The 11,348-nt window shown below is 41.4% G+C and overlaps 1 protein-coding gene across 1 annotated transcript in view; it reads left to right on the top strand.

Annotated features, from left to right (window-relative positions):
- Nucleotides 1–955: 955 nt before the first annotated feature.
- Nucleotides 956–11,348, top strand: part of T265_04677 (hypothetical protein) — a gene marked incomplete at both ends in the record, with an annotated part of 30,571 nt that continues 20,178 nt past the window's right edge. The window contains 3 exons of the mRNA XM_009169468.1: nucleotides 956–1,157; nucleotides 1,204–1,301; nucleotides 5,862–5,929. Of these exons, the coding sequence (XP_009167732.1) occupies nucleotides 956–1,157; nucleotides 1,204–1,301; nucleotides 5,862–5,929 (368 nt within the window). The remainder of the gene's footprint in view (nucleotides 1,158–1,203; nucleotides 1,302–5,861; nucleotides 5,930–11,348) is intronic.

The raw sequence follows: 11,348 nt of genomic DNA, 5'->3' as shown, positions 1-11,348 counted from the left end.
TGAGCAGACGCAATGCATATCCAGCGAGCATTTTTTTACTTCCTGACGAATCGACCTTACTGACGCTACCGGAATCGCCTTTACATTACAAGCTAGAAGAAGCTGTGGAAGTTATATCTGTGGATCGTTAAAATGTGCCACGATCAGGTTCAGTTCTTCATTGGGTGAAGGCGCAGTTACATGAAATCGGCGGTACCAGATGAACTCGAAGCCTTTCTCAGCTAAACAAACTGCAATAAGCAACATATCTTCAAAGCATACAATTGATAGAGAATAACTCCATGTAAATATCGTCAACTTTAAGACCTCATAACTCCGATGAAACCAATCTCGGTTTGCTTCCAGTGCTGGGCTCCATTTTCTATCTTGTATCATGTTATTACATAAAGTAGCACTCAAGGTAACCAGTGTTGAGGTCCATTTACCTGCGAGAATTAAGTTCTGCACTTATATCGGAATAACTGGACGCATTAGAAATCCAGAATTCACATCAGCGCAACAAGCAGCACGTATGTAGTCGAATCGGCGTATATGTAAAGCGAATTGAATATTAAAACAAGAGAATAATGAATAAAGCAATGAATACAGTATCAATCACTTTCATCACATTTCCTCCTTATGTCAGGCAGTATATAAATTTGAGTTCACATGGGCTGAATGTCGGCCCTTTGCTATCCACCTGCGTACGTCTGTTTTACCTATCGTTGAAACTGAACACCCCAATCGTGGCCTTGACGCGTTTATAAAAACGCACACTGTTATCGCACCCCTGGGTTCTGAAAGGCGATGCTTTCGAGCAGCGTAACTGGTGTTAGTGGTTCGCTCAATGAAGGGGTGTGTGATGGGTTCTCGCATTCGAATATTGAAGGCACCTCCCTCATATTTTCATTACGAGAGGAAGTTGGGTGTTTAACAAGGGCGCTGACGGTGCTTAGGGTAAGAAGCAATTCCTGTAATGTATTCCGGAAAGGATGCAGGGGTAAACTTAGTTCATATCGAATCAAGGCCCTCAAAACAAAGAAAAAAGTTCTACGACTTTTTGGTCATTACAGAGAAAGGATCCGGCAATGTTGAAGAAGCCACGAATAATCTGAAGAAGATCGGAGTTATGGTGATTGTTTTGGGGCCACGTGCTGACGTTGGACATCCAGCAGAACGTGAGTTACAGTTTAAACATTCAGTCGCACGTTGGACCTTTCACAGTGTCGGAAATACCGTGGTTTCCAAGATCTATCAAGGAACTAGACAAATTCGCCAACCGTATCCTGAATTACGGTGCCGAGTTGGACGCAGATCATCCAGTGGGTTCCTCTTAGCCCAATAACACATATCTGTCTAAAATTTAATTTTGTGCTTTTCTTCACTGCCTTTGATAATACTGTTCAAAAGCAATTCCTCTTGATTTGTTTGTGGTCAGAATGAAGGTTTTAGTTCCATTGGATTTGCTCGCAGAAGTTGACATTCATTGATAAATTGAATCGAGTGAAGCTTAGTTCCATTGGATGGATTTGCCCGCAGAAGTTTACATTCATTGATAAATTGAATCGAGTGAAGGCAGTATTTTAAGTTGCACCGTCTGTACATTCAGAGTTAACCACCCTTCCGTTTTCAGTCATTCCATCTTTTGCATAGCATATTGCCTGGAGGAGCTAATCAAAAAATTTGTGAACCGTGGTTGTTTTAGTATTCTGAGGAGAAAACGAACCATGTCTCATATGCCTAAGTTGATTAACTTCATATTTCAACTGTTTTGTTCTTAGGATCAACTAGTGTACCAACACCGTTCATCTACACCCGTTTTTTTTAGTTTGAGCGGTTTCGCAATATTTGACGGAGCAGTATGCGTGTATGTCATGTGACTGCCCCTCGGCTCTAAGTGGACCCTCTTGGATACTTTATCCTTCAAGCAATATTCATCATTTTACTGGAGCTCGACAGTGATTCTATTGAGAAAACAGGCTGAGTATGAGTCTGCATATATAGCTACCCTTTAGACCTAAACGCGTGCATGTGAACAAATTACCGCATGCCAAGATAGCGATCAACTGTAAGCAGTTTATGGAGTTATATTTACCTCCTTACAAATTGTCCGATCTTTCACTCTCCCAATACGATCCCACTAGTAGGTAACCAGACTACTTTGCTATATAATGATAGCAAAAACTACTCTTCAGGTGATCTTTTACGAACTCATATGTGCCCATTCGAATATGTAGCATCAAACAAAACCTACAAACTGAAATCAAATTGCTTCAAAGAAACACTAAGCTGTCATATACTTGTGGGGCTCTGTCGCTATTTATGAAACAAATACGCGTGTTAAGCTTGCTTTTGTTTATTCTCTTATGTATACCACATGTAACGAAGACGGTTATATATTCAGCAAACTATCTGAAAAAAGCAGCGCGCTATACTCCGCGAGAGATAGCGTGACTTGGCTGTCTGGAGAGGGAAGTTACAGTTACATGCAACAGGACTGTGGAGATAACGGGATGTCTCCCAAGATGACGGGTTATTTTCTGTTACTCAAACCACCGGTGAGGCCCTGCAATAAATTCAGACAAGGTGTTAAATATTTGACTTCAAAACTGAACATCTTGACCACTAGCGGAGGATTTAGTATGGCGAGGAAAGCATCCGAACCATGCTTTGATTAATATGCGGTTTTGAGTGCTCTTGCCATCAGAGGTAGTATCACGTTTAAGATATCTGCTCCTGGAAGGCCTTGAAACCAGTCCATATTGCGTTACACTTCTCATTCGTAGGCAGAAAATATTGAAAAACAAGACTTTTCACCTTTACAATAGCTTTTGAATCGAACTCTAAGTGGGAGGCCAAAGATGGGGTACTTCACACAATCAAGATTTTGCATTTTGCCCCTCTGTACACCCCACTGACAAGACTCTTCTGATTCTTCCGCCTGTCTGCCGACAAGCCATCACCCATTAGCTAGAATTATGCCCGCCATATTAAATAAAACTCTTGCTGAAATACGCTCACTTAAACGCCAATCTGGTTTTAACTGGTGACGTAACCGAATCTCGGGTGAGCTCATCGTCCACAATATTCTCAACTAAGTGCACAAAAGTCAACTCATTTGTAATTTGATGCAACATTTCACATAGAGCAGTGCTCCTTGAAGGTTGCCTTTGGAGGCATTCCAGCGACCTCATAAGCTGGAGATTTGAAGGCACCATACTGGAATGGATTCTATTTACTATTCCTTGGTTGGATAGATAAAATTATATTGGTGTAGCTTGAGACAAGATAAGTTGTTTATTTGTACCGTTCGCAAAAGATGGCTCCAAAGCTGAAATAGGTGGCTTTGTTGAAATGTCAAAAAGGCAGCTTTGGCATGAAGGACGTACGGATACCGTAACTTCTTCACTAAGGCTCAAGTTAGCTAAATGGTTTTTGGGAGAAACCAGTGTAGACGACCGGTTTGTGTTGATGCCAGCCATGGATTTAACAGAAATCAGTTATGCACAAACGTCTTTTGTATTAAGCCAATCCAGTCTTCCACAAAAAGGTCTCAAATCGTATTATCTAGGATCCAAACCGTAAAACTTTGCTATATTCATTTGAACCGTGTGGTAGATAACCACTGGTGAATGATTTAATATACGGCTTCTATCCATTTCAATTGCAAAAACCGGCTTCAATGATGACATTGTGTGGAATACGTATCAGTTTATGTTTCCAACTAGAATCAAGCTGAGTTGCTAAAAAAATCTCATGACTAGGAGGGCACAATGATGATGATGGAAAACTATGTGGCGATTGGAAGGATAAAAGAGACTAGGCGTGCTGCATTTGAAATCTCCCGTCCAGAGTTAGCTGCACATTTTAGAAGGTACTCGTTCTTGTGACGCGTTAGAACGCATAGCGGTGGGAATGTCTGGTAGCCTGATAGTGACAGCGGTGGTAGATAGCAAAGATCAGCTAAATGGAGAATGGTTTTTCATAACTATTTACTACCAGTCTCCCCAGGATAGCCCGATTAAATGAGTTAGAGGAGACATCTTCGACAAATTCCTAAAATTGACTCTTATCTTACCTCAGGGAAACGCCCTCTTGGAAGGCAGACCGGACACTCTAAATTGCCTTTCGACTAGCCACAGTAATCTTAATCTCTAGAAGGATTGCGCAAAGCCGTACGAAATGTCAACACTAGTTCTACAGCAGTAAAGAAAGCACAAAAATTAATTTATCGCCTAAGCATGATGAAACAAACGGACCAGACACCTTCCATTTTGCACTCTTTAATAAAAGCGGCGAGTTTCACGTAGCCAGTCTAACAAACTTAATTCACGAACGATGGAACGATGGCAGCACATCAACAGGGTGGGCATACTGACAGTATTTCCCATACTCACAAAGCGTGAAAGGAATTTGCTCAAAACCACCAAGCATTCACCTAGTGGCAACAGAGTTTAACATACTGTCTAGTAATGTCCTATATAAATTGGGCCGTCAGTTAAGCTATAAGTGAAAAAGTACGTTTTGCGAGAAAAAGGCTGAATTTCGTTTTTAATGTTTGTGTTGACCGAACGTTTATCTGCGCCACTCTCACTAAGAACAAACACCGATCGCCTTTCTTGATAGTAAACCTGTTTTCTAACCTGTCGACCATGAAATCCTCTAACATTGTCCAAGAACAAATTTATTTCATATTCTAGTCCCACAATAATTTTTGCGCTTTCTGCCACTGAAGCGTCCAAATCTAATTTATCCTTAGCTCATCAGACACAGTGATCTTGGACGTGGGTGCTTTCTTTTGGAAATCATTCCAACTTCACAGTCGACTTATTACTGTAATGTGCACTTTATATCTCCTGCTGTTAATAGACATTGGATGCACTAAACTGCTCGCTATTCTTGTACCAGACAACTTTGGAGCATAAATTTGTTTTAAAAACTTGTATGATTAAAATGAAACGTTTAGTGTTCGCCTCAAGCTTGCAAAGTATAGGATGTTACTTCGATGGCGAGTTGAAGCAAGCCTTGACCTCATGCTTACAGGTGAATCAACCAATATAGTACGTACGCTTTTCCACCTAGGCAGATCGGAAGGTCCAAATGGATGTGCAAGCTGCAATGTGAGGCCTGTTGCTCGTTTTGCGTCTGGAAACATCCATGAAGAGTTTGCACACCAGCAGTGCGTGCAGTGTTATTGAGGCCGAATGATTATTTATTGCTAGTCTTCACGTGGTTCTCTAGAATGAAAGGGGCTCAGCATTGGTTACCCAACAAAGCTGTTGCGCCAGCTGTTACAAAGAAGACTTTCAAAATGATGAGTGTTCGGGTGATCTGTTTAATAACGGCAATCTTCAGAAAAATGGGCCGAAGCTTAGTAGAGTGGAATTGCTCGCTTACAGTCTAAATATATGTTGTGCGACTATCTGTTCCAGCCCAAAAGGACCACCCTCCCTAGAGCTATCCATTTCTTTGTTTACTACTTCATGGAAAGAGTAGTTAATAAATTTTAGATCCGTTATTCAGTTTTGGGAACGCATGAACGAATAGTGCTTTTAACAGGTTAAATACGCGATAAGAACTAGTTGTTTACACCACACAGAAGTGATAACATGGAAAGGGTGGTCGATCTTGAGGGATGATCATCGTAGATGAGCTTCACTTTATGCGCATCCGTTCTAGTTGCCTTGTTGTGACCAAATGCCAACAATTACGGTTTACATCTTGCATGGTTTTCTTGGAAATTAGTGAAGCCAGTGTCACCTGAAACCAATCAGCTTTTCCTATAAATTAGTATTTTTAGTATCAGCCACGTAGGTCCGACTGCGAGCTTTTCTCACTTGAACCTCAAACTACTCTCATTGTGAAATCCTTTTGTTCTCCAGGGATTTAAGGATCCTGAATATCGTGCTCGTCGAAAACAGTGCGCGGATATTGCAATTAACTATCGCCAGTAAGTCTGTCAGTATGTCGTTGTACAAGGTGGGTTTTGACAAACCAAGTGACCCGATTAAACGACTATAATTTCTCAAGGCCCTATCGAAAGCTTGACGTCCACTGAATAAAAATTACAGTTCCTCTTCCAGGCCAAATTTACACGCAGATTCCTGATAAAAACTTTCTAGCCCGATGAGATCACGTGTTCTCTCGCTAGATGGCTCCTAGATAAATGAGTTCTATAACTTTCAGGACGTCTATTGAGAATAGTCGCGCCGAAAGATTGGGTGAACCGTCAAAACAGTTGTTGATATCAGTATTTTAGCGAACCTCCAGAAGCCACAAGTTTCACAGCAGGTTTGAAACATTCTTGGAACACTTTCCAGTCTATATTCATGCTGATCTCTTTGCAGTACACGTCTCACAAATGACTGCATAACGTTGGCATCAAATCTAGCCTCAAAGGAACTGGAAATGGGTTAACGCACTACCCTCATCACATGCTAACCCCGGTTGGATTAGCCGGAAACTTCACTACCCACGGAAGAACGAACCACATTCCAGTCTACATTCATGCTGATGTCTTTGCAGTACACCACGCCTTACAAATCGCTGCATAACTCTGGCATCAAATCTAGCCTCGAAGGAACTGGAAATGGGTTAACGCACTACCCTCATCACATGCTAACCCCGGTTGGATTAGCCGGAAACTTCACTACCCACGGAAGAACGAACCACATGACTTTAGCTAACATGACCACCACTCAGACAATCATCCCATCATTTCATCATTGGTTTCTCAAACACTAAACGCACACTGCAACGTACACACAAGTGACAAAAGTAGGATCAGTTGATCAGAATCAGTGATCCAGAATGCACTTCTCCCTCCTCAGAAGAACCCCAAACAGAAAACTGTCTTTATCTTGGAGATATCGCAAATTGGATTAGTCCTACAGGCAATCATTGAGCATCCACTGACTAAAAGTTGTAAAATAACCGCCTTCCACTGGTGATTTATGATTGTTGACGTGTATTTTCCGGTTTTTTGGCGAAGCAAAAAGAGTCGACCTCCCCCATGAAGTTCACCTACATAGTGAGAAAAAAGTGAACATAATTGACAGCCTTAAGTCCTTGAGTGAACATCTTGTTTATCCCTGTTTTTAACAGAAACAATAAGGGTACACTCCGAATTAGTATGGTAGAGAGACAGTAAAAAATCTGCGACATAACTGACAGCCTTAACTCCCTAAGTGGACATCTTGTTTATCCCTGCTTTTAACAGAACCAATAAGGATACACTCCGAATCAGTATGGTAGAGAGACAGTAAAAAATCTGTCCAGGATTAAAAGGACACGGTCAGCTTACGATGAGTTGCGCGAATTCAAATGGGACAAAAAACGAAGCATCTGAAGCGAGATTTGATAAGCGGCGCGGACCCACGATTAAAAGAACACGGTCAGCTTACGATGAGTTGCGCGAATTCAAATGGGACAAAAAACGAAGCATCTGAAGCGAGATTCGACAAGCGGCGCGGACATTGTCCAATAGCGAGCAACGTCAAACCATTTGGAGTAAAAGTCCACTGTGTTTTTTCACTGCGCAAGAACCGTCGTCATCCAATAGAAGGCGCTTGGACGTGGAAACAAACCAATAATGCACGTAGTGATGTAGCCCTATAGAAGCATGTGAAAAGTCAGCTTCCTTGTTGTTGCCAGGAGTGAGAACAATCCAGTAGGTTGAGCAAAAAGACAACTAACTAGCAACAAAAATCTTTTCAACTAACTTTAGGTCAGTCTTCACATTGCCGAGAATTTCAAGTGACCGGATGAGCTGACTTATACCGGGGAACAGGGCTTCGTAGGGAAAACACTGGTTAGTTATGTTTCAAATTTCCACTGATGTTATTTCTGAATGTCTCTTAATTTTGGAAGCCATTTTTAGAGAGCGGGAGAATTGTATACATGATTACCTGTGGTTTTGTAATAGGGGTGGCTAATAGAAACAGGTAGTTTCTATCATCAACCCAATGGAGCTATAATCTATCTTTAAAGTACTGAGTTAAACAGATTTGTAATTCATTCCAAATTCTGTTCTTGAGCCCTATTGTTGGATCCGAAAAAACCGCTTTTTTAAAGAGTTCACTAAACACTGGGAGGAATAGAGGTTCACGAAAAAACAAAACGCAAAATGTTGCGTCCATGAAACTAAATTACAAATAGAGAACAGAAGAAATACCCTTGTTTATTATATGTTCAAAGCTGTATAAAAGCTGGAACAATTGTACGAAGGTAGAAGGACACACGGACAAATCTCGTCGCTACGCCAAATTTCCTGTTCTACTCCGTAGAACAGAAGCCCCCATTTCAATATCCCCAGGAGAGAAACAAGGGCTGTAAGTGAACCTTCAGTTTGACCGTAATAAGGCAAAAGTTTTAGCTGAAAGGCTACAAGTCGCGAGGACAGAAGGATCAAGGATCAACCGCAGCAACCAGGGGCGCATGAAGATTGGTTTAAGTGTAGGAATACAGGCAGATTCATTAGAAAGTTCAGACAACTCCCCTGGCCAGTTCCCGAAACACCGCAACACCTTTGAGGTAGACGGCCTGGTCATATGAGTAGGTGGCCCGTACGTGAAGACAACACGTCAAGACATTGGTGCATTGTTATGTTTAGTCTTTGTTGATCAGGGGACTGATCGCCGAGTTTGACACTCCGTTTCCAGACTTTTTGTCGTCAGTCAGACGACATCCTCTTTGCGCAGTGACTGGTTTGCGAGCAAACCGTCAAGTTGGACGCAAAGTCCCTCAGCCAACTGACCAGCAACCAATGACCATCACCTTAGACTAGATAACTGAATAATTGTAGCATTTTTCTCCGTATAGCCTCGAATTTTGACAATACCTGATCAGCTGATCAATTTGAGACTGTCATCGCACGACCAGCCAATTTTTGGCATGGAACTACAAAATACAACCTCTTCAAAACCGAATTCTGCACTTCTTTTCTACACTTGTATCCTACAATAAATAGCTTGGTCTATGGTTTTTACTAACGAAACCACAATGGTTTTTCGGTGTGAAATTGCTGTGTTGAGTGATTTTGGAAGGAAATCCCAAAATCTTCTATGAAGTAAACTCCAAATCTTTCTAATCCCCTACAGGATAAAAGAAATCTGGTCAGTAAATCAAACATCCTGAGTCACGTGGTATCCTTTTGTGGGATATCCTCCCCAACAGTGATATTCAGTACTACATCGTATGATATGGCTTATGTGATTGATGAACCAGTAACTGTTTTGTTGCTCTGCTCTCTCTTGAGGTTGTGGATTTTCAACCGTACAATGAAGACGCAAGAGCTCTATAGTGCTGGGGGCTTCTCGAAATCGGCTGACATTTTGCGGTGTGAAATCCGATCTTACCACAACGTAGGTGCATCACTGTATGGGAAATAAAAGCAAACTTGTGTAGATAATTCACTTGAACCACCATAGACAAGTCATGTCTTTGAATGAGTCACGAAGACGTATGTTGGCGTTCGCTAACCCATCTAGTTCTTAAACAAGCGCTCAGAATTCACTGAAATTCCATTGGCTCCAACGTCGACAAAGGCCAGGGATCCCGTGATCCCCGTGCAACTGTTTGAAAATATCGTTTAATCCTAGAAAAACTAATGAAATCGATGTAGCAGTCAACCATTTACACGGCGACACATAGTCTCCATCTGTGAACGCTTTCACTAGTCTTCATTTGGAAGCCCAAAAACCTGGATTCCTATGCATTACCCATTCATAAACTATCAAACTGAGCTGGGGTCACAAGACTGAATACTTACAAAAGAATTCCAGAGTCGGTCACCGGAAAAACGGACGAGTGATTAAAACTATCTTATTATTGTCGTTTAACTCGAATGAAAAAGGGAGCATGTTTAGCCATGCTGCCTTTGTTCAGAAGAATCAAACCTCCTGGACCAAGGCGTTTTCTGTTAGCAATTCGAGAATGTGTCTTAGTCGAATCCCATACAAATGAAGTCAGTTTGCATTGCACCGAAAACATGAACAACGTTAACCTTTCTGTAGAAACAAGAGTAGAAAAGCCTTGATCCGGCCCGTGCAGGATGAAATGAAACCGTTTGCTGAAAGCTGTTTACATGTTTACCGGATGTCTTTTACAGCCACCCTCCGCATAGCTGTGCGAAATTTTTTCTATCACAAATAGAGAAGCGGTTCTCCAGAAGTGGGGAGTTCTCTTGAGAGTTTGGTGAAAATTCGACGACCTTGCAGATTTTCCTCCTTCCGTTTACCAGTTGTTTTTCCTATTACGGCTGATCTCACCGATCACATTGCTGCATTTGAATGCAGTTTCGACGACCCTACATAATTACCATCAATTTGAACAATACGGTTTACGGTCATGCATTGAGAACCAGTTTAAATCATCATGTTAGCCACACCCATGGTCACCCGCGACCAAATGACCCTGCCTCTATTAGCCATCTGTATGAACAATTAACACTTGAAACGAACAGGCTATTAACCCAGTGACAACTAACCAATTGATATATCAATTTAGAACCTCTCATTGCATCAAATATTGGAGATGTTATACAGTTTTTCAAATTTTTAGGTGCGTTGTGGAGTGTTCGAGGAGAACAAATTCCGCTTTTTCTGCGAAAGTTTCGCGGACTCAAAATATTCTTGATACTCTGTGGCAAGAGAGGCGTCTCATAGAAAAATGTTTTACTTCGCGAACAAACGGACAATTGTGACAGCTGAAAACCGTAGGTCAAGCGGTAATATTAACCGTAAATAAGAGCCATTTTGCGAATAAAAACAGATAGAGTGGTTTTTCCAAACCTGGCTAGTTTCTGTTGATTGCCGCTTTAATATTAACCGTGAGTTTGACTTAAATCATCTACCTAAATCTCTTGTTTACACTACATTCTTATAATACACACATATCAAATACATTTAACGCGTCTCCACCAAGAGACCAGGAGATGATGATGTCTCCTTATACCACTGAGGAATTTATCATAGACTTTTAGGACATGAACGGATACACAAGTTCACCATCGGCAGATCACCGTCTGCTGCCGCACCTTGAAACAAGGACTTCATCGTAAGTGGATAAATTGTTTGGGTCAGTGGAGTATTCGGACTTGTACAGAAGGCATTGGCGAATTTAACAGCAAGACAATCTCTTTTCTTTTCTGGTATATTCAGTTACTCACTGCTACCTGTTCACTAACTGTTTACAACATCGCTCAATAATATTCATACAACTACTCATGAAAATCTCCAGTAGGCCAAGTTTGGAGTAACCTGACGTGCAAGATTAAAGTGGCAAATGAGAACGGCAGGATCATAAGTTTTACAAATGACAAACTATTTGGAGTGATGTGTGACGGAGTTAAGTGCATGAACATCAAGACA

Source organism: Opisthorchis viverrini (assembly GCF_000715545.1).
Source record: "Opisthorchis viverrini unplaced genomic scaffold opera_v5_80, whole genome shotgun sequence".
Classification (NCBI taxonomy): domain Eukaryota; kingdom Metazoa; phylum Platyhelminthes; class Trematoda; order Opisthorchiida; family Opisthorchiidae; genus Opisthorchis; species Opisthorchis viverrini.
The sequence above is the reverse complement of the archived record's forward strand: the minus strand, read 5'-3'. Positions and strand labels throughout refer to the sequence as shown.